The sequence below is a fragment of the Procambarus clarkii genome, chromosome 27 (genome assembly GCF_040958095.1).
Source record: "Procambarus clarkii isolate CNS0578487 chromosome 27, FALCON_Pclarkii_2.0, whole genome shotgun sequence".
Taxonomy (NCBI): Eukaryota; Metazoa; Arthropoda; class Malacostraca; order Decapoda; family Cambaridae; genus Procambarus; species Procambarus clarkii.
In genome coordinates, this window is record NC_091176.1 from 619,220 (window position 1) to 643,556 (window position 24,337).

Genomic DNA, 24,337 nt, shown 5'->3' on the forward strand with positions numbered 1-24,337 from the left:
GTTGATTCCCGTTACTATTTTGTACCTAGAAGTCATATTGCCTCTCTTTGTTCTATCTTCCTCTTTGTTCTATCTTCTAGCTTTAGCATATTTAATGCCTCTAACCTGTCCTCTTAGCTCATGTCTTTCAGTTCTGGAAGCCATTTTGTTGCATTAATGTTGTTCTTGATATATGGGCACCAAACAATCCCAGTATATTCCAATTTTGGTCTCACAAAGGCTGTGAACAGTTTCCTTAATATTTTGCCATTCATGTACAGTATATAAAAGCAATTTTGAATTGGAAAGTGTAGCATAGGCTCCTCTCGCAATGTACTTTATATTGACCTCAGGTGACAGATTTCTATCTAGACCCAGCCCTAGATGATATTCTTTATCAGACAGTTTTCTATTATTAAATGTGTGTGTCCATTTTAGTGTCTGGAGACAAAATATACGAGAGATTTTGGTGCTGGTCTTTTATATACTGTACTGGTTACCCCTTGAGGCAGATAATTTCAATGTCTTATCCATTCATCCTAAGGATTGTACAATTTCCTAAAACTAAATAATAATTTGGATATTCAGCAATCACTTAAATTTGACAATGAAAACAATTATTTATTAAAAATCATACACTAAACATGGTAATAATTATATATTTTCTAACAGGTTTCTGTTGGATACCTTTGTTTCAATATGTTTTTGGAGTATATTTGGAAAATTCTTGTAATTTTTGTACTTCCATTTAATGTATTGGTGCTGGTGTTATATATTCATCCTCCATGGTGTCCATAGAATGGGGGTCCAATCTTAGAACACAGATTCAGTTGGGTTAAGTTAGGTTAGGGTTTAAAATTTGTTGGTTAACTGTATCACTTGGGTAATTACAACATGGTTCACCAACAAATTTTAAAGCCAAACTAAACTAACCCAACTGAACCCAACAGAATCTGCCTTGACGATATTTATACTGTATATAGTTTACAATTAGAAAATAAGCTTTGTTTAAATGCCTGTGTACAACTTGAATGTACAGCATGCTTGCTAGAGTACTAAACATAAGAGACTGAAACTTAATTTTGAAAGAGCATATAAATACAGTACAGTACACATGAAGGTATGGAGAACCATAATTGCTTCCAGGTCCAGGCAACAGTTTTTAAGGCCAAACCATTACATGATTTAGACGAGTTTTTAAAGACACCTGGAATGCAATAGATTATTGTGTGGGAAGGGAAGGGAGGGGGAGATAATGACTTTTCATAAGGCGAATGCAATCCACTTTAGCAGTGAAAGGGTTAAATAGTTACTGATCTGTGCCACAGATTTTCAGACATTCTAACCTTGCCTAATCTGTCCTAACCTAGCCTAATCTATCCTAATTCAGGAAAGAATGTGTATAAAATCTAAATTCATTGTTTTGAATAATAACAAATATAAAAGCAAGATTTATAAAGAAACAAAAAATAAGTGAAATAACTTAGTGTAATAAACTGACTGCGGTTTTCACAGCAGTCACAATGGGACTCGGAACTTTTTCTGAGACATCTGAATTTTGGAATATATAGCCAGTGGGTTGCTTTGATCAGTTATATAATATTGAAGTCCAGACTTTTGTGGCTGATATTCTATTTACTTCTGTACATGACAATTCTTTATAAGAATATGTAACATTTTGCCATTGTTAGATTGACAAATGAGTCTAAGGATATTCTCTTTTAATTAGCTGTGATGAAAAGCTATCATGTACTGTATCTAGTAATGTCTGCAATAATTTGCTGTTCATCTAGAAATGCAAGGTAATGAATTGAGTTTCTTGTTTTAGGTAAAACGAGAAATGGTGAGACGATATTTGCTCAACATTTTGTCCTGCTTAATCAAGAAGTTTACATTCTCTCTCTTGTGAGTCAGTTCAACAACCCCTATACTACAAATACCAATGGTACAGAATTGTAAGGTAAGCAAATAATGTATTATATGGTTTACAGCTCGTTTTGTACAATGTAAATTTTATAAATTATCATTTTGATGCTTTCAGAAGTTGTATGAATTGTTAGTTGTTATTGGATTGTGTTGTACATCAAATGGTTTCATGTTAAAATCTCTTTTTTTTTTGTTTCTCTGGTACAACTATCCTGATTGGCTTTTGATGAAACTGAAACGATTCACGTGTCCAGTAAAATACAGTACTGTACCAGATACTGTTTTACCAACGAGATAGCAGCAAAGTGCTGTATATGACTAGTGAGTCCTTAAATGGGTTGCCTTCCTTTCTGAATACTTCAGATCAGCAACCATGGTGACGGATGGTGGTGCATGCAGCGTCTCTCCTACAAACATTCACGATATCTTTGAGGGTTTTCAGAACCCACTGTTACATGGAATGCATTCTGGTAACGTCGATATTCCGGTCTTAGAGGAAGATCCAGAGGGAGTTTTCCTGGACAGTAAACATCATAGTAAGGCGAATAGATTGGAGAAAAAACGCCTCCAGCGTCCTGAGGTACCCCTGTGATTGCCTCGGCTACTACATTCTCCACTCACTCTAGGTAGGATGAGTTTTCCTTGTTTACAAACGTTCATCATTGCCTTTGATGACAACACGCCCAGTGATAGGAGTGTTTTTGGAAATAGCAGGGTACAAAAGTCTCCTATATTCATCATTGATGCTAATGGTGAACCGTGTGATTCCGGCTCTGCCCTACTTATTTTTCTCGACTTCTTTTCCCCTTATCGGGTTTGGATTAACGGCTTCCTCCATGTATGGGGGACGTACACCATGAGGTGTATGTCCCCCATCCCACTCAGTGCTTTTGTTGTAAAGGTTTTCACCATGTCTCAAAAGGCTGCACCAATGACATCAAACGTGGAAAGTGTGCTGGTTCCTATTACACGTGTGACTGTGTGTGTCGGATATACTCTGCTGCTCGAACTGTGGTGGTGATCATGCTATTACGTTCAAACAATGTCCTTCATACGCAGTGTTTTCTGGTATGTCAAGAGGAGTACAGGCCGGATCACGATACACTCTGTCCGTTATCATCCCAATTGTTTCATCCACAGGCACGTTGGTAAACAATGATTCTACATCCAACGAGGCTCTTATCCCTGTAGCCCGTGTTCCCCGCAGTAAGTCAACAAATTCCTTGTGAGACTTCAGGCTGAAGGCGCAAGGGACAGCAAGCCGTTGAGTCGCTTCGCCAGTCTGTACGTGGGTGTGGGTATCTGGCTGATGATTGGCCGAAGTGGGTTTCCAGGCTTATGTGTCTTGACATTTCCATACGCGTATCCAGGTTTATATTCCCCAATAATCTTTGGCAGGTGGAGTCTGGATTTGTTGGCGTTCACAGTTTCGATCAATTTGTTGACCTTTGCTTTCAATTCGGCTGTAATGTCCTTCGTTACCCTTTGGAATTTAGTTTGGTCAGAGAGAATGAGGTTCATTTTCGCCAGATATTCGTCTTTTTTTAAGAATGACGTATATTGGCGACTTGTCACCTCTTCTGACGACTTTCTCCTTGTTCTCACGAAGGCTCTTAGCCGCCGCTTTGAGCTCGGGGGGACAGTATGGTGCTTCTGTAGTTGCCTCGATTCTTTCCCCCTTCCGCAATAAGTTCTGCTTGTAAGGTGTCTTTGGTGGTGACTTTCTTTTGTGTCTTGAGGTCGAATGTCGTCCAACAGGATCTCCAACTCCACTTTCCGGGCCATCTCGCTTCTACATGGGTACCATCGAGCAAAAGGTCTTAGTTGACATGAACTTGAAACCGGCCATATACTGCAGGTATGTTTACGACATTTTTACACAGGTACCTGATGTCAGACATCTGCAGGAGCTGAAGGAGGCATTTGAGCAGAATTCTGTGTTGCGTTTCACTTATGAGATGGAGAAGGATGGGAAGCTGCCCTTTCTAGATGTAACAGTCATGGAAAGGAGCGGAGGTTTCCACACTGCAGTCTACACTAAGGAAACAAACATAGGAATGTGCCTAAATGCCAACAGTGACTGCCCAGACAGGTACAAGAGGAGTGTTGTTAACGCTTATGTCGACCATGCTCTCAGCCACAGCTCAGGATGGAAGCAAGTTGAAGAAGAACTCTGTAGGGTAAGGCAGGGCCTAGTCAACAAAGGCTTCTCCAATGGTTTCGTTGAAGACATCATAAGAAGGAAGGTGAAACGCCATGCAACCTCTGAAGAGACAACTAACACAACACTTATACCCCCTATTAGACTATTTTACAGGAACTTCTTTTCCACAGCTCATAAAACGGAGGAAAGGGTCCTGAAAGATATTGTTAATAGAAACGTTATCCCTACAGACAAAAATCAGAAGATACAACTGACGATTTGCTATAAAACCAAAAAAACGGCCAGCCTACTCATGAGAAACTCTCCAGACACAAAGCAGAACGCTTTAAGAGAGACCAACGTCATCTATGCCTTCAAATGCCCACTTGGGGACTGTAAGCCTCAAAGAACTCGGTATATAAGCAAGACAACAACATCTCTTTCCAGGCGATTAACGATGCATAAGCAACAGGGCTTCATTAAGGAACATATAATCCTCTTCCCACAACCAGACCATCACCAGAGAAATCTTGGCAAACAACACAGAAATCATCGATAGATATAGCGATAGCAGGCGGCTTGACATCTGTGAGGCACTACACATCAAGAAGTCAACACCAGCAATCAACAGCCAATTAATGCACAACTATATTCTACCCACTTCAAGACTCCGCTCCAATATAGAAGCATCAAGAAATATGGACCAATAGGCTTTCTACAATTACTTCCATTCAATACCCATTGTTTCGTGTTCTGTCTTGTGTTTGAATTTAATACCCATTCAATACCCATTGTTGAAAGTTTGTTTTCACCTCATCCACCTCACCCAAATGTAGATATAAAATCGAAGATGTGTAAGCTCTATTCAGTTTCAGTTGTGTGTTTGTAAACTAAAGTCTTTGAAAATGTAATAAGTTTTACGAAACGCGCTCAAGTGTCGCGTCAGACTAGAAATAAAAATGAATTTTGGAGAATTGATCTTTGAATTACTATCAACAGTGAAAAGAAACGTAAGAAAGATCGAGAAAATTCGTGTTAGAATTATTAATCTTACTTTTTTGGTCATATTTAATAATAATATATATATATGTACTGTATATATATATATATATATATATATATATATATATATATATATATATATATATATATATATATATATATATATATATATATATATATATGTCGTACCTAATAGCCAGAACGCACTTCTCAGCCTACTATTCAAGGCCCGATTTGCCTAATAAGCCAAGTTTTCATGAATTAATGTTTTTTCGTCTACCTAACCTACCTAACCTAACCTAACCTAGCTTTTTTTGGCTACCTAACCTAACCTTACCTATAAATATAGGTTAGGTTAGGTTAGGTAGGGTTGGTTAGGTTCGGGCACATATCTACGTTAATTTTAACTCCAATAAAAAAAAATTGACCTCATACATAGAGAAAATGGTTGCTTTATCATTTCATAAGAAAAAAATTATAGTAAATATATTAATTCAGGAAAACTTGGCTTATTAGGCAAATCGGGCCTTGAATAGTAGGCTGAGAAGTGAGTTCTGGCTACTAGGTACGACATATATATATATATATATATATATATATATATATATATATATATATATATATATATATATATATATATATATATATATATATATATATATATATATATATATATATATATATATATATATATATATATATATATATATATATATATATATATATATATATATATATATATATATATATATATATATATATATATATATATATATATATATATATATATATATATATATATATATATATATATATATATATATATATATATATATATATATATATATATATATATATAAAAATGAATGAATGAATGAATGAATGAAAACTCACACCCCAGAAGTGACTCGAACCCATACTCCCAGAAGCAACGCAACTGGTAACTACAGGGCGCCTTAATCCGCTTGACCATCACGGCCGTCAAAAGGAAGTGATAGCCGAGGCTATTTGAGCCACTTCCCCGACGGCAACTCGGATGGTAATCTTGGGCATAGCATTTCACCAAATCACCTCACCAAACCACCTCAAATCAGCGGATTAAGGCGCCCTGTAGTTACCAGTTGCATTGCTTCTGGGAGTATGGGTTCGAGTCACTTCTGGGGTGTGAGTTTTCATTCGCATATAGTCCTGGGGACCATTCAGGCTTGTTCGCATATATATATATATATATATATATGTATGTATGTATGTATGTATGTATGTATGTATGTATGTATGTATGTATGTATGTATGTATGTATGTATGTATGTCGTACCTAGTAGCCAGAACTCACTTCTCAGCCTACTATTCAAGGCCCGATTTGCCTAATAAGCCAAGTTTTCCTGAATTAATATATTTACTATAATTTTTTTCTTATGAAATGATAAAGCAACCCTTTTCTCTATGTATGAGGTCAATTTTTTTTATTGGAGTTAAAATTAACGTAGATATATGACCGAACCTAACCAACCCTACCTAACCTAACCTAACCTATATTTATAGGTAAGGTTAGGTTAGGTAGCCAAAAAAAGCTAGGTAGGTTAGGTTAGGTAGGTTAGGTAGACGAAAAAACATTAATTCATGAAAACTTGGCTTATTAGGCAAATCGGGCCTTGAATAGTAGGCTGAGAAGTGCGTTCTGGCTATTAGGTACGACATTATATATATATATATATATATATATATATATATATATATATATATATATATATATATATATATATATATATATATATATATATATATATATATATATATATATATATATATATATATATATATATATATATATATATATATATATATATATATATATATATATATATATATATATATATATATATATATATATATATATATATATATATATATATATATATATATATATATATATATATATATATATATATATATATATATATATATATATATATATATATATATATATATATATATATATATATATATATATATATATATATAAAATATTTATTTATTTATTTATTTATTTTTTTTTTTTTTTTTTTACACACACACACACACACACACACACACACACACACACACACACACACTCGTACACTCGTAGCCTGGTGGATAGCGCGCAGGACTCGTAATTCTGTGGCGCGGGTTCGATTCCCGCACGAGGCAGAAACAAATGGGCAAGTTTCTTTCACCCTAAGTGCCCCTGTTACCTAGCAGTAAATAGGTACCTGGGAGTTAGTCAGCTGTCACGGGCTGCATCCTGCGGTGTGTGTGTGTGGTGTGGGAAAAAAAAAAAAAAAAAAAATAGTAGTTAGTAAACAGTTGATTGACAGTTGAGAGGCGGGCCGAAAGAGCAAAGCTCAACCCCCATAAAAACACAACTAGTAAACACACTACTGTATCTACCAATTTTCAATCAATTTCAAAATGTTCTTGGATTGACACATTTGTACTATGATAGTGTACAATGGTACCCTCACTTTCATTTTACTCTAAGAACTTCCATTAATTAATTAATTAATTTGTAAATTTATATGCTTCAGTATGTGAGAAAATAATAAATTGCAGTTGTGCACTAGGCAATTGGATAATAACTCGCTATTTTTAAAATGTTACCAATAATTTTTGCCTTCTTGCTCCATGCCAACACCTTTTTGTTATACAGTATCCACTAGATTTAAGGGCCTGTAAGGGGCTATATCCTACTCATTAAAGTATGGGCTCTGCAAAACCTGGAGGTGTTAAAATGTCAGAAACTTGTTAAATTATATTCAGGAGGGTTCTAGGTCAGTGACTGCAAATCAGGCTCCAGTTACTGAACTTAAATTTATCTGTTGGGGATAATCTTATCCCCCCAACAGATAAATTTTATCTTAAATTCTTTCAGCATAGGTTAATATACATACGAAGAAGATGTAAAAAGTGTGGATAATGCTAGTGTAGCGAGAGGAATGTTTGTGGGGTCAGGCCATTGTGTAGTGCCGGCCAGGACTAGAGTAAGTGGGAGGTATTTTCTGTACAGATAAATTGTGTAGCAAGTTTGTAAATGAAAGGAAGTTAGATCTGGTAGTAAAGTGTAAAATTTATAGGAAAATTCTGATGGTAATTCTGTAATCATAATTTATTACCTACAACAAACATATTAGTGGTTCATTAGGTTACTTTATCAATAAACAAAAATACTTTGTTATTAATAATATAAAATTAAAGGGATAAATTTGAAATTAGTTACGTAGATCAATGTATACACTAACATATTGTATTGGGAATCTACAGTACATGTGGCTTAATTTATGGGAAGGCAGCCAGCAAACTCATCGGGCAAGTGTATGCTTGATTTGTAAAATCCTAGAGCATAACAGGATTAGAATAAACTAGGGATGCCAAGGGGCTTGTCTATCCTGTCCATCTCATTAGGAGAGATATAAATAGATTGATAGAGATACTGCACATGTATTTTGATTAATATAGTGACGCTGATTTATAATTTCGGTGGTACTGTATATGATTATCTTTTTCTGCAGGTTATTAGAGAGAGTAATTGGGATGGACCCTCTCTTCCTTAACCTTGGACTGCCACAGCAGGCAGCTGCAGTGGCTCCAGTATCTACTACTCCAGTGACCAATCAAGTTAATGGCTTGCCACAGGAGTCAAAACTTGCCACTTACATAAGTGTTAGTTCATTTAAGTAGTTGTTTAAAAATCTGAGTAATGTTTTATAGTTAACCCATTTCCCACTTTCATAGGGTGGGCAGATTGAGCCTGTAGGAATTGGGAAAGAACTAGAGTGAAACAAGGTTAAAAAGATTTAAAAAATCTCTTTCCTATTTATCATTTCGTCTAAACTAGACAGCATCCCTTACAATCATTAGTCACCCTCCAGGAAAAAATCCAGAGCATCCCTATGCTTAATACAACTAGATGTAAAGAGGTTCCTTTGAGTTATCATATATAAATCCTGTAATGTACTATTGAACAATCATTCAATCTTTGCCATGCCTCTTCAATACCCGGAGCTGTCCCAAATTTCAGTTTTTGTGCTACAGTAATGTATTTACCTTTACAGTAATGTATTTACCTTTTCTATGGATATTGTTATTCTGTCGTGCACTCTTCTCACATCCAGTAAAACCAATCATTTTTCCCTTATATTAACTGTAATTTTTTTATTTATTTTTAAATCCACCCTCCACATTTACTAAAGTACAGTATTCCCATCCACCTATCCTTCATATTTAATAATACTGTATTGTTTGTCAAGTTTAGTAATATTTCTGGGGGGAGCCCCGTCGGCTCCCCGGAGCTATCCCAGGCTGATATGCTAATGTCAGACTTTGGCATCAGTCATGTGTATGGAGTTCTTAGGCCTACCGGGGACCACGGCCAGAACCGGGCCCCCTCAGAGAGGCAAGGGGAGCAATGGCCTATAGAAGCCCCCGTGTTAGTGGAAGCATTCTATGTCTGCCATCGACCGGAACAGGCACCCAGAAAGGTAAGCGCCCCAAAACAAACCCCTATTCTGGTTAAAATTGCTACCTAAAACCGAACTAGGGGATAGAACTCCCCAACCGAAAACAAGCAAACTAGTGTGACGTCACACACTGCCGCGCCGCTGTCTGCGCAGCTCCCCCCTCCCCGGGAGGGGGAAGGGGGAGCCCCAGACCCCCCGCGCCGGCTACCCACACCTCAGTTCTTGAGGCTGATGCTATAGGCGATGGTCGTGTGCTCTGGCTCCGGTGTCGCTACTGCACTGTGCTTTGCGTGTGGTGTTAGTTTTGTGGGTGCGAGAGCCAGGAGTTATCTTCAGTACTCGGGCTGCATGCGCCTAGGGCTGCCTTCCCTAGGTGCCCTGTAAGTACTGCCCTTGGGGCTTGGGGCCACCTTCCACAGGCTCCTCGGGGTCTGCCTCTGCTGGTCCGTTTTACCTTTCGGTTTTTCGGCCGCCTGTTGGGCTCTTGGGTGTTCTGTTCTCCCTTGTTACCGGCAGGTAAGAGGCAGTTTGCACTGGTAGGGGCGCAGGGTGCTGCTCAGCTTGTATTTCCCGACATCGCGGCCGGCTCTGTTCCTTGGGGTTCGCTGTCCTCTTGCGGGGTTTTGTTTTTCTTTTTGTTTTTGCCTGGTGGGGGGTTCTGTCATTTTATTCAGTTTGTTTTTGCCCTTCCACTGTTCTCATCGGTGGCGCCCCCTGCTAGGTCCCCGTGAGTGTACACGTACCTGGGGTTCAGCTTTAGAAGTTTGCTTGGTAGTTTTGGGCGCCGGTTTGCAGCACCCTGCCTGGGACTACCTGAGCGCGAGTCCTCTTAAAGTAAACGCTCAGGACCCTGGGAATCCCCTAGGGGGCGCGTGGGTCCGATGGATGTGACCCCGGAGTCCCCACTCGCTGTGTGCGAGTTTGAGGGTTGCTCGGTCCCCTTGTCTCAGGGTGACCCTCATTGTTTTTGCCTCTGCCACGCTGCCTGTTGGGTCGGTGATACTTTCGACCCTGAGTCCTGTGAGTGTTGCTGCTTGCTTGTGACTCAATTTACCCAATCCTCTGATTCTATTCGGGTACAGGCGGCACGTGCGTTGCAGTCTCGGTTTCGTCTGTTGCAACGCGCTCGGTTGGTTGCTTCCCCGGATGCCCCGGGGTGCCCCGCTTTGCTTTTCGAGACCCGGACTTGGGGGTGGGGGTCGTTTCGATCCTGGTTCAGTCCGCACCTCCTCGTCCTTCCCCTTCTGTTCGTTCTGGTCCCCCGCCCCTGCTTCCGGCCCCAAAGCGTCTGAGGGTTTCGGGGTCGGAGCAGGGGTTACTTGATCTCGAGACTCGGGCAGCTTCGGGGGTTGCCCCTTCCGGGGGGGGGCGGCAGAGGCATTCGAGTCTTGTCTCCCGGCCGAAGCTTCAGGGTCTGACCAGTGGGCCCCTCTTCCTCCAGCTTTTCCGGCTGCTCCGTCCTTGTCTTGTGGGGTCGGGGCTTGGGGAGAGGACTCGGCCTCGGGTCCTGTGGTGACGGACCTCGAGGCTGGGGAGGGGCTGACTTGGGGGCCTTGGGCCCCGCTGGACCCCGCCGGGGTTTTTCTTCCCACTGAGCGGGGCTTATTGTTACAAGGAGTGGGGTTTTCTTTCCCCCCCTCTGCGTACGAGTTGGATTTGGTGTAGGCCCCTCCCCGGGTACGGTTCCGTGTTCCCCCGGGTACGTCGGTTCCGTCCTTCCGGAGGTTTTCGGCTTATCGCATCCAACCTGGTGTGGTGCGAGCGGCCTTTGCAGCTTACCTCCTGCGTGACCCGGATTATGCCTCGGAAATGGATCCGTCCACGTTCAGGTTTGGGACTTCGTTCCCTTTCTGGCTCCGTTACGAGGTTCCGGAGTCGTCCTGGCTAGCAGACTGCCCCTTGTTTGGTCTGGATTCCTGGCATTCCTTCTGTCGTTCCCGCGCGCTGGAGTGGCGGGAAGCTTCCACGGTGCTTCAGGTTTTCCTGGGGGGTGAACTTGAGTACCTGAATGAGTGCTTGTTTGCCCCTGCCCTTCCCCGCGATGTGGGCGTTATTCAGCTCCATGTGCAGGTTCCCTCCCTTTCGGCGGCGCTCGTGGCGGAGGACTTGCGCGCTCGGGGCCTTTTGTGTTCGGCCTTGCGGTTCTTTTCCCTCCTGGAGCTGTCTTCGGATTGGCTCGTGGAGGATGTGGGGACGCTTGGGTCCGTCCCGGGGTCCGGCACCTTGTCCTCGGCTGCGCGTTCGTCGGCTGCCTTGTTGACGCTGTTCACGCCGATTTTGCGGGATGCGGTTTCCCTGTTCTATGCTTCCCGTCTCGCGTGTCGGCAGGCGGTGCTGGGTTCCTCCATGGGATCTGCTTGGGCTCTGGCTCTTAGGCGTTCTTCACCTTTTTGTCCTCTCCTGTTTGGGGAGTCGGCCGTGGCGCAGTTTATTCAGGCTGCGTCGGCGGCTTGTCGTCCGATGTCGGACTTGTTGGTTTTCCGGGGGTCCCGGGGTGGGTCTTCCCGGAAAGGTCGTGCCAGGGCTCGGGGTTCCTCTCGTCGTGGTAGGCCTCTGGTGTCAGGTTTGGGGTTGGCTCCTCCTGCGGACCCTCCCTCGTCTGGTCGGCGCGGTGTTCGCGCTGTGCGGGGTTCTGGGTCTTGTAGGGGTCGCCGGCCCTTTCGCGGTTTGCCCCTTTGACGGGGCGATGGGGGGGCGGCTTGCGCTGTTCGCCCGCGCCTGGTCCCACGATTCGTGGGCCTTTCGGGTCGTGTCTCGCGGCCTGCGGTGGCGTTGGGTGGCCCCTCCCCTCTTTGGGGGGTTGGGGCTGGCAGGGCAGGCTTCTTCCCCTGCGCTCTGTCGAGTCGTCCCTCAGATGGGTTTCCCGTCTGTTTCCGGTTCCGAAACGGGACTGCGCGGACCTGCGGTTCATTCTGGACTTGTCCCGTCTGAACCCCTGGGTTCATTGCCCCTCCTTTCGGATGACTACGCTGTCTCAGGTTCGGCTCCTCTTGGAGCCGGGAGCTTGGATGGTGTCCCTGGACCTCTGGGACGCTTATTGGCATGTCCCGATTCATCCGCGGTTCAGGGACTGGCTCGGTTTTGTAGTGGGGCGTCTGAGTTACCGCTTTTGTTGTCTCCCGCTCGGGTTGAACCTGGCACCTCGCGTGTTCACACGCCTTACACGGGTTGTGGTGGCTCGTTTGCGTCTCCTAGGTGTTCGAGTGTTGGCCTACCTCGACGACTGGCTGGTTTGGGCTCCCAGCCAGTCAGCTTGCTTGCTAGCCAGGGATTTGGTTCTTTCCCGGCTCGCCGGGTTCGGGTTCTTGGTGAACTGGAGGAAGTCCCATCTGGTTCCCTCTCAGGTTCGGACATGGCTGGGTCTCGTGTGGGACTCTCGAACCGCCTCCTTGTCTCTCCCTCCGGAGTCTCTCCTGCGGCTGCGGTCCCGCCTTCGTCTGTTTCTGGAGGGCCCTCGGGTCACCCGGCGGTTGCTCGAGGGGCTGTGCGGGAGCCTGAACTTCGCGATGGTGGTCTACCCGCCAGGTCGGGTTTGGCTTCGACGGCTGTTCTGGTTCCTTCGGGGTTCCCCCTTCCGCCTCTCTCGCGATCGCAGAGTTCGACCCCCGGGGGACTTGCGTCGGTTGCTGCGTCACCGGTTTCCTCTTCGGGTTTTTCGGGGTTCAGTGCCTTGGCGCCTACCCGAGCCCTCGCTCGATGTGTACACGGATGCGTCGTCTCGGCTGGGGTTTTGTGACCAGTGCTCACCAGGCCGGCCAGGGGCGTTGGGATCCGTCCTTCCGTCGAGCTCACAGTACGGTGCGGGAGTTCGCGGCAGTGTGGTTTGCTCTGGGGAGGATTCGGGTGGCCCGCGGATCGACGATTCGGCTCCATTCGGACTGCTCTCCGGTGGTTCATTGCCTGAACCGCGGGGGTTCGATGCGGTCCTTGTCTCTTTGGGGTTGGTCGCTTCGGGTGACTCGTCTGCTGAGTCCTCGGGGTTTGGCTCTCCTGGCGGTTCACGTACGGGGCGTGTCCAACGTCTTGGCCGACGCCCTGTCTCGCTTCGTTCCTCTCTCCACGGAGTGGACGGTCGACGACGAGTCCTTCCTTTGGCTTTGCCAGACGTTCGGGCGACCCGAGGTGGACCTCTTCGCGTCGGCGTGGTCGCGGCGTCTTCCCGTTTATGCGGCGCCCTTCCCCGATTGCGAGGCCGTCGGGGTCGATGCCTTTCGGCTCGACTGGACGAGGTGGGGGTTCCTGTATCTCTTTCCCCCGGTTCGGCTGTTGCTCCAGGTCCTGACTCGCTTAGAGACTTACCGGGGGAGAGTTGTCCTTCTGGCCCCTTGGTGGCCGGCCCAGCCTTGGTTTCAGGCGCTGGTTGCTCAGTGTCCGAACCCGAGGGTTTTTCCCGCGGCTCCGCCTCTTTCAGCAGATCGGGCCGGTACGTCACGTAGCTGGTTCGATCTTCTCCTCGAGTCTTCGTGTATGGTTTTTTTTACTCGAGTCTATCATCATCTCTATGGTGATCAGGTGGCCTCCTTGTTGGTGTCCCACCTGAGGGCTTCTTCTCGGCGGCAGTATGCAGTTTTCCTGGCGGTCCTTCCGTTTCTTTTTGCGTCTTCGTCGTGTTAGCTCCTTGTCTGTTCGGGTGGTCTTGTCCTTCCTCTCGTGGTTGTTTCAGGACCGTCATCTTATGCCTAACACTGTCGCTTCGTATCGTGCGGCGCTGGCGGAGCCGCTTCAGCTTGCTTTCGGTCTCGATGTTACGTCTGCGCCGTTTCGCAAGCTGTCTCGTGCATTGTTTCACCTCCGGCCTGCTCATGCGTCGCCTGAGCCGTCCTGGTCTTTGGACAGAGTGCTCGCTTTCCTTTCATCTCCTCGTTTCGTTGTGGCCCCTTCGGTCCAGGATTGTTTTTCCAAGGCACTTTTCTTGTTGGCTTTGGCCTCTGGGGGTCGGGTAGGGGAGCTTCATGCTCTCCTCCGGCGCAGGGGTTTCTGCTCTTTTGGTCGTGGTGATAGTTTTGTTCGTTTGCAGCCGTCTCCTTCTTTTCTGGCGAAGAATGAGACTGCTGCGTTCCGGAGGGGTCCATGGGTGGTTGATGCTTGGTTGGTCTGGCCGGGGGTGCATCATGTTTTGTGATCGGCGGTTGCAGCCAGTTGTCTCGGCTTCGAGTTGAGGGGTGAGCGACGACCGCCTCCCGGGTAAGTCCCTCTTTTTCTGTCTGTGGGTAGTTAGCTCCGGGGAGCCGACGGGGCTCCCCCCAGAAAACCAGCGTTGAATGTAATGAAACGCCATTTTCTGGGTGAGTCCCGGAGGCTCCCCGGCATCCCTCCCTCCCTCCGGTCGGCGGTTTTTCGCGTTTTTGACATCCAGCCTCAAGAACTGAGGTGTGGGTAGCCGGCGCGGGGGGTCTGGGGCTCCCCCTTCCCCCTCCCGGGGAGGGGGGAGCTGCGCAGACAGCGGCGCGGCAGTGTGTGACGTCACACTAGTTTGCTTGTTTTCGGTTGGGGAGTTCTATCCCCTAGTTCGGTTTTAGGTAGCAATTTTAACCAGAATAGTTGTTTGTTTTGGGGCGCTTACCTTTCTGGGTGCCTGTTCCGGTCGATGGCAGACATAGAATGCTTCCACTAACACGGGGGCTTCTATAGGCCATTGCTCCCCTTGCCTCTCTGAGGGGGCCCGGTTCTGGCCGTGGTCCCCGGTAGGCCTAAGAACTCCATACACATGACTGATGCCAAAGTCTGACATTAGCATATCAGCCTGGGATAGCTCCGGGGAGCCTCCGGGACTCACCCAGAAAATGGCGTTTCATTACATTCAACGCTGGTTTTTTGTATCATATTGTTTAATTTCCTCTTCATAGTTTCTGTTCCTTACTAATAAATTTAATGTAATGTCGATTTGATTTGTATTTAATTTTATCCTTAATGGATAAATAATATTGGTTGAGCATTATTATTGTTGTTTTATAGAACTTTAAATATTTAAATTGGTAATTTTATTTGAGTGGGTGCCAAATTGGCAGATTTTTGTCTAAGGACTAATAGACTCTTCTCATGATTCATATCAATACTGGAGTGAAAATGTGGATATATTTAATTTTATTTCTATAGTCACATTAAGTAACTTTTACTACAATGCATTTCACAGAATCGCCAGCAGCTGTCAACATCGACACAACAGCCACAGCAGCAACAGCAAGAACAACAGTCCCCTCTCACAAACAGTGTTGCTGCTCTAAGCCTTGATGGTGTTGGTACAAGGAAAGTTAGTGTGGTGAGTACATTAAAATATAGTAAAATGTGATCAATTATTTGCTTGCGAGAGAAGACTGTTGAAAGTATATATAGACATATGGACCAAAAGAATTATGCTTGGTGGGAGAGTAGGAAGTTTTGTATGTTAATACTGTAAATATGGAGAGAGGTGCTGGAAGTAGTTGATCAGCCTAAATGCCTAGGATATGTGATAAAGAATTTGTGAAAGTGAAGTTGAGAGTAAAGTCAGGAAAGGAAAGTAGCTGGTGCAGTTAAAGCTTGGTTAGATAAAGCAAGATCTGAATTTTGTTAGATAAAACTTTTTATCAAACCTTGCTTCAACAAACTGTGACAGACCAGATTTATTTCATTAAGGATTTCTATCCTCCCCGGCCCAACTGTGTTTTGGATCTAAATACTGTACAATATACAGTACTGTATATTGTGTACAGTGGTCCCTCTGTTTACGTATTTAATCCGTTCCCAGAGACGGTTCGTAACCCAAAATGAATTTCCCATAAGAAATAATGTTAATTGGATTAATCTGTTCCGCACTTCCAAAAATATTAACTTTAAAAGTATATTACGTATCTAATTCACACAAATATTAAGTACTATAGTATGTACAAGTTATAGCTTACCTTTATTGATGACTTGTTGGCATATGGAAGATGGTGAAGAGGAGGAAAGGTGAGGTGTTAGTGTTTTGGAAAGGGAGTCCCCTTCCATTATAACATCAGGCAGTGATGACTTCTTCTGGGGTACTCTCTCTGGCACGTTTTGCCTGCATACCACTAGGACTTGCTTGTGGCTCACTGCCTGTTTTTCTCATTGAATTTAGAACCTGTCTATATTCTTGTTTTTCCCTATGTTGTAACACTTATCTGTAGTGAGGCATCACAGTGTCATAACACGTTGTACTGAATAGGGTGAGAATAGCTTGAGCTACCTCATCCCTTTGTGTGTATTTTACCTCAATAAACTTATTTCAATTTCAATTTCAATTTCACAGTGTCATTAAAGTGGTTAAAGCAATGACCTATTACAGCTTGCTCTGGGTGAGTTGTTTCAACAAAAGTTTGCATGTCTTCCCATAGTCTACACCACTTCTTAATCGTTGAGAAGGGACATTCTATACTGCCTCCTTCTCCCCCGAAGACATTTCTTTAGCTGCCTCTTGTTGCTGCTCCTTGTGAAGGGCTAGGATTTCTTCGGTGGTCAGTTCTTCGCTGTGTTCCTCCACCACCACTCGACACAAATCACTCACAACTCTCACAACACTGTGAATGCCACTCCTTTTTCTAAATTTCTCAAACTCCATTCCCTGCTCGCCTTAAACTCTTTCATATCTGCATCACTTGTTCCAGGGGTTTTCTTTAAAAGGTCTTCATGCAATTGCCTTGCTTTTTCACAAATGATGGCCTCTGAAATGCTATCACCTGCTAACTCCTTGTTGTGTATCCAAATTAATAACAACTTTTCAACATCCTCAAGTGTTTGTGTTCTTTGTTTCGTGATTGTTGATACGTCTTTTGTCACTTTGGCACTGATAATGTCCTTTTTCTTAGCAATTACAGTGCATATTGTTGACATAGATTTGTTGTACTGCCTAGCTAGTTCAACAACTCGTGTACCGTTTTCATGTTTACGAATGATCTTTTGTTTTTGCTATATGGCCATCCTCACATGTATTTTCTTAGGTTGAATCATACCACTGACTTTCTTGGGACCCATGGCATAATATATAGTAATTACTTTTATGTTCAAAACCCAAAAAAGCCCCCTCCCCCCAAAAAAAAAATTCTTTACCAAAAATTCATGCATGGTTGTCACCAAGCAGGAGGCACTGGTAAACTGAAGTGCGAGCGACCGTGCCACCAGGAACCACGCGCTAGGTTGCTCATACATGTATCAACAAACTTCGTTACCCAAGGCAAGGCTCATAAGCCGATTCACATTTTACGAAGAAATTGGGCTCGTAACCCGAAAAGTTCGTAAATAGGGGCATTTGTAAGCCGAGGTGTCAATGTATAGTATTATGATGAATCCACAATATTTTATATGGTATAAATAAAACAAACTTCTGAAATACAGTATAATACTGTATGTATGTAAATTTTTACTTGCCTTACCAGAATTATTTAGTGAATGTTTTGCATACCCCTTTTGCTGTGAAAGGAGGATTTTGCCAAGTGACACTGTTTATTCCCGGTAAAAATCTGATTTGATCCTAGGTGCCTAGGAAGATAGTTTGAAAACAGGTTGAAATTGGGTTTCCAATAAATTTTCCAATAAAACCGGTTTTATTGGACTTCTGACCATCATACAAGGAGTTTGGATCCAGTAAATGCTGCTGTTAGCAATAGTAAATCATTACCCCATGTGGTAGCTAAAAAGACTAGTATTGTACTGTTTTACCTCTCAAATTCCTCACATTCACATGACATATTTATTATTTTACAACAAAATTAAGGTATGTTACTGTATGTAGTTTTGTTTTTGACATTGTATGAATAGGAGGAAACTTGGAGTACTTGAATCATCATTTACATGAACTTTAGGTAAACACGATACTGCTGGTCTTATGAATCAGGGGTGCTATTGTGGGTGGTTGCTGGAGTAAATGGTGATTCTTTGTTTATCTGTGATAGTGTAGATATATTATGCCATTAATGAATGCCATTTTTAATGTCTCCTACCATTTTTCTTCTTTTGCCCCACCTTATTTTTGTCCAGGGTGATGTCTTTCCTCCACATGAAAGTAGGAAATGCACATAATGATTGCATCATAATATCCATGATGTGCATTTTAAAATTCATTTTCTCATTTCTTTTTTTTTGTTTTTTTTTGTTTTTTGTTTTTTTTAAATAATTTTCTTGGAACTTTTCGTGCTAGTGTGTTTTCAAAAGTTATAAATTTATTATTAGTAGCAACCAGTGACTGTAAGAAAGTGATTTATAAATTAATAATTTACTTTCAGCCATCAGTGAGCAGTGTAGCAGAGTTTGTACCAGGGTCAGGTGGAAGCGGAGGTCTTGCCCACTCATCTTCCACCCCATCCTTCCACTCCTTCTCAGGCCTTGGCTCACCTAGCCTCTCCACTCCATCCTCCTTGGGTTTTACTCCCATGACCCGGTCCTCGCCGGCAGCAACAGTAGCGTCCCCGCAGCGACCGATATCACCTCAAGATTCCCCTAGTAGAGGACGATGTTCTCCGCAAAGTGGTGGTGGAGAGGACAACAGCAATGCCTCCAATTTGTCAACGTATCAAGAAAATGTTGGAGGGACAACTTATTTTTTTACTACACAAGACCAGCCATCTTTTGGAGCTAGTGGAGCTACTACGTCTCCAGCTTCATTCACTACTGGTCCACAGCCATCGCTTGTGTTTCCACCTTACCATATTTTACCGGCCACACCTCCCCATGTCCATCACTTGAGAGCACCCAACAATACTCCGCACTTCTTTATGGGTGATGAACTGCGGAATGAAATATTGGACAGACATGCAATGACACTAGCTCATGTTGACCCAGAACAGTTTCCTGGTAAGCAGTTTAAGAAAATTAAGAATTTGTTTGTACACGAGATCTTGCTATAAGCACTATACACAGTCTTTTGAAGTGGTTGGGAGCTAGTGTGGATGTGCTGAGGTGCAGTGGTTTAGATTCTCCATGATGTTAGTGTGTATGATATGTGAATGTGCAGGTGTAATTTTGTTTTAAATATAGTATTTAGCTTTCTCTCTCTATTCCTGCTCCTGTCATGGTTTCTCATTGCTGGGGACAGGAAGCATGTTATGCTTATTGAGGTCCCCCTGGACCAGAGATTGACCTTTCCATGAATGTAGCCAAGAAAGTGGCCTAATTTCTTGGTACTTATTTACTGGTAGGTAAAGAGAGGCATCGGGTGAAAGAAAACATTCCCCAAGTGCTTCTGTTCTACTACGGGAATCAAAACTGGGACCTTTCGGTTCTGATTCAACTCTGACCTGACACTTGAGATTTATGAGTGGTTTATAGTGCAGTGTAAAGATTAAAAGAGGCTCCTTGCCACCTGATGTATGAATCGCAACCTGATTGGTTGGTTATCCTTTGGGAAATTAAAAACAAATGTGATGGCACATTAGTAAAGAAGAATTGATACTTAAAGAAAAGATGGGAAAATCAATCTCAATAAGATGAATGTGGGTACAATAAAAGCTGTTTACTAGACATTTGTAGCTATTGATGTTCATGGTGGACTAAATATTATTTATTCAGTACAGTATTATGTTTATTGGAAAATTTATGGCTTGTCTTGAAAGAGAATCCATTGATTTTGAAAATGACAGTGTACATTAGACATGTAATTCCCATAGAGATATTACCCAGAAAATGGCGGTGTTTCGTAATACAATGCATTTTGCATGTAAGAACAGCCTGGTGATGCCTGTATCCAGACTGTGAGAATTATCTCCCATATTTAAGGAAATTTTGACAGCATAATCATGTATATTTTTGTTTATATCATATTTCTTGTTTTCAGTACAGTTAGGCAGCACTTTTAGAATAACAGACCTGTTTCCCAGATGTTTGGTCCCATGGTTGTCTGGACACTGCATCCCTTGTCGTTATCTCAGGCGGCAGGTATTCCAATATTTGGTGCCTTATATCTTTGGAATCATTGGGCATCAAGTTTTGATGATGATATGCAAGGTAGTTTGGTTGTTTGGCATGTGCCAGTGGCAATTTTAATTGACTTTGATACAATACTGTACTTAGATTATAGTACAGTAGAATTTCAGTTCAACAAACTTTGATTCGGCGACTTTCCAGTTAGAGCGCTTTCCATGCTAGGTTTACTCGCCAATTCGACGAACAAGAGTTCGCTGAAGCAAGAGATGTGTGGATTTGCTTAGGAGGTTGGGACCGAATTTATAGATGAAGGCAACATTACAAGAAATAGTTGTGTTTTGGGAATGCCACTGAGCTTATTTAAAACCAAATTCTATAGTTCTTTTTTTCTAGTTGCATAGGTTTTTGCTCAGTAAAATACTGTATGGGCCTTTTTTTCTTTGTATATGGGATTTCAAGGCTTGGGCATGGGAAATGTGCTAGATATGGTTAAATCTGTGACATCTGCAGTGTGCATAGCTCCTTGAGGTGCTCGACAGGTGGTGCAAAACAGATTGAATTTAGCAATATTTGAATTTTTTTAATGTTAATATTTTTCACTTTTAGTGATTTGAAATGAAAGTTGTTGAGTTTGGCAATATTTTGACATTTTTCGTGATTTAAATAATTTCAGTTAATGTTAATAATTCATTAACCCCTGGACCATGAAGTTTTCACATGGAAACAGGTGTGCAGTGTAGGGGTTAAGGGTGTAGCCGAAAAGGAATATGATAGTGAAAGAAGTGAGAAAATATTCTTGAAACAATAAATAATATTCTGGAAGAAAAATATAAGATGTTTTTGAAAAATATAAAGCCTTTTCAGATGGCAGAATAAAAGTGTAGTATGATGATTAGAATAATTAAGAGATGTTAGTTTGCAGAGTTTTATGAATGGAGTATTCTGCATGATGTGAAGTGACTGCATTTGTGCTGCGTTTGGCAGCTCATGAAAGCATTGTACACCTAGTGTTGTGGCAGAGGGATGCTGCTGTGGATAATTTGTGGGAGTAGTGGTGGTGGTGCTTCTTTCTGTGAGGCTATATTGTGAACAGTATACTTATGATATGATAAATGCATAGAACTTTGTTTTTGTGGGATTGATGCCTTCTTATCCCATTAGTGAGGAAATAGGAATAATGATGGATATACTGTAATACGAATGGGAAAATAACATGTTATGGTGAGAGTGGGTTTTATGGTGGAAAGGTTTCTCGGATCATCTGCTTGCATAGGTGCTGTTGGAGGAGACGTGGGTGGAAGGATAAAGATTGTACAGTAATGTGTTTAATGTCTATGCATTTGGATGATAAATTAAAAAGAGGCACTATGGAGAGTATTTAGTGTGTGTCAGTTGGTTCATCATTTATGTATGCAGAAATATATACTGTATAAATTTCTGCAGGGTAGCAGATATGTACATGATTAAAGAGCAGCATTAAATGCTATCATTTGCTTTTATGAGAGGATGAGCCATTATAGGTCTAATCCAATTTTGGTAATATTGAATCTTAACAAATCAAACCTATTTGAATGTACAAATGATGCAGTTTTGCTAAATTCAATTATTTTCAGATATACCTCAGGAGATTGATATGTACCATGAGTTAGTGCCATTGGAGCCTCAACATGGTGTAAACAAATCAACAATTTTTGGTTATGCTACCTCTGTGTATAAGGTATGCCATCATGAACAGAATTACTGTATACGTATTTTAATACTTGGCTATAATTTGCTGATAAATGTTAATTTAAAATGCAGTATAGTATAAATATAAAATACTTCGAAGCCTTTCGATGGTACCTAGTATTAGAACCTTATAGTACAGTATATATATGGATATTCCCTACTGGAAGATTTTAGTACATCATTTTTCTCTAGGGTTTTTGAGGTTTTGTTTTGTGGTGTCTTGCCATTCTCTCGCAAGAGTTGTTAGACACATTGACTCTCGGCTGTGGGTTTATTTCTAGGTCTCGCCATGCCTTCCAAGGATTATTTTTGGCTCGTATCACAATAGGGGTTTTTGGTTTGGTTGCAAAACATTTGGCAATCTCGGGTGGCTCTCTCTTCCTCTGCATGGAATCATCAATTGCCACCCTTTGTTCCAGACCGTGGGATACTTGCAGTAGACTTTTTCCTGGACTGGATTTTTTTTTTTTTCATACTTTGCTAAAGATTTCTTATTCAAAGGCAGCTTTTTTGTTGGTCCAAACTTCATGCTCTTCAGACAAATGTTAGTTTTGTTTCTTTCATCCTTAGGATCACTCTTTTTGTGGGGAGCCCCCTACAGCTCCCCAAAGCTTACCGAGCTGATATTATGTATGTATTAGACCGTGGCATCGGTCGATGGAGTTTTTGTCTACCGGGGACCACGAGCCAGAATCTGCTCCCCCCCCTCTCAGAGAGGCATGAGGATCAATGGCCTATGGAAACCCCCATTTGATTAGAAGCATTCCATGTCTGCCATCAACCAGGGTTTGGCACCCAGAAAGGAAGGTGTAACAAAACAAATCCCACATGGTAAAAATTGCTACCAAAAACCAAACAGGTATGCTGAACTCCCAAACTGAAATGAGCAAACAAGCAAACGTCACTCATGTCGTCTCACCGCTCATCTGCACAGCCCCCCCCCCATCCAACTCATTAATCCCCCATCCCCCACCATTCCTCCCATCCCCCCCCATTCCCCCCCATTCCCCCCATCCCCCCTGGGGAAGGGGAGGGGAGAGGAGGGCCCCGGATCCTCTGCACCAGCTGCTCCAGCATTCAGTTCCTCGGCTGATGTGGACTGTGGCAGTCGTCAACTCTGGCCTCTGACTCTTTGCAGTTCTGTGCCTTATGGTCTATTTCTGCAGTGTGTGGTGCACAGGCCAGGAGTAAGTCATCATTACTGGGGCTGCATGCGCTTAGGGCCACCTATCCTCAGCATCCTGTAAGTACTGCCCTTGCATCTTGGGGGTTATCTTAAACAGGGTGTTTGGGAATCCCTTCCATAGGGGATTTGCTACTCGACAATTGCCCACTCTTGAGGCTAGCTGGAGTTTTTGTTGCCACTGTTTGACCTTGGGTAGGAAGTGGTATCGTTGCTGGTAGAGACTCAAGGTATGGTACAGCTTGTCTTTCATTATTCATGGCAGCTGGTTCTGTTCCTCTTGGGGACATTGTGATTTTTTTTTTTAATGGTGGAGGGTCTGCCCCCTTGGTTAATCCACCTTGTTATATTTGTGGTCCTCTGCTAGGTCTCCGTGTTTGTACACGTCGCAAGGGTTCAGGTTTTAGCAGTTCTCTTGGTAATTTGGGCCTAACCGGTTAGCATTACCTTAGCAGTCAGCCTAAGGGGCCCTGGAAAACCCTACTGGGGTCTTTGGACCTATGGATGCATCCTCTGGGTTCCAACTCACCGAATGCGAGTTTGATGGCTGCTCTGTCCCCTTGTCTCAGGGTGACACTCGCCAATTTTGCCTCAATCGTGCTGAATTTGCCTCACTCGTTCTGCCTGTTGGGTCAATGAAATCTTTGACCTGGAGCCTTGCAAGTCTTGCTCCTTGCTGCTCCAGATTACCCAGTCTTCTGATATTGATGTTCGGGTGCAGGCGACTACTGTGTTACAGGCTCGATATTGGTTGCAGCAGTGCGCTAGGTTGGTTGCTAACCCAGATGCCCCTAAGATGCCCTGTTTGGGTTATAGGGACCCGGACTTGGGGGCGTTAGTCGCTTCAACTTTGGTTTCGTCCGTGCTCCCATGTCCTTTCCCTGTTGTTGTTTGTTCTGCTCCCCCATTTCTCCCCTGCTCCTGGGTCCCAAATGTCTGGGGATTTCGGAGTTGGGGCAGTTTAGATGGTACTGTAGTGAGACTTGGGCGGCTTTGGGGACTGCCCCTTCCGGGTTAGTAAC

General features: G+C 43.1%; 1 protein-coding gene across 11 annotated transcripts in view; it reads left to right on the forward strand.

Annotated features, from left to right (window-relative positions):
- The window catches only part of PAN3 (Poly(A) specific ribonuclease subunit PAN3), a 93,857-nt gene that overhangs the window by 2,101 nt on the left and 67,419 nt on the right, over positions 1 to 24,337 (forward strand). For 9 of the 11 annotated variants that reach the window (XM_069332206.1, XM_069332211.1, XM_045749409.2 and 6 more), the window contains exons 2-6: positions 1,808 to 1,939; positions 8,600 to 8,750; positions 15,681 to 15,806; positions 18,769 to 19,336; positions 22,018 to 22,121. In XM_069332206.1, the coding sequence (XP_069188307.1) occupies positions 8,622 to 8,750; positions 15,681 to 15,806; positions 18,769 to 19,336; positions 22,018 to 22,121 (927 nt within the window). In that variant the 5' untranslated portion in view covers positions 1,808 to 1,939; positions 8,600 to 8,621. Of the gene's footprint in view, positions 1 to 1,807; positions 1,940 to 2,268; positions 2,532 to 8,599; positions 8,751 to 15,680; positions 15,807 to 18,768; positions 19,337 to 22,017; positions 22,122 to 24,337 lie in introns of all 11 variants that reach the window. The other 2 variants (XM_045749410.2, XM_069332210.1) reach the window with 1 other exon arrangement.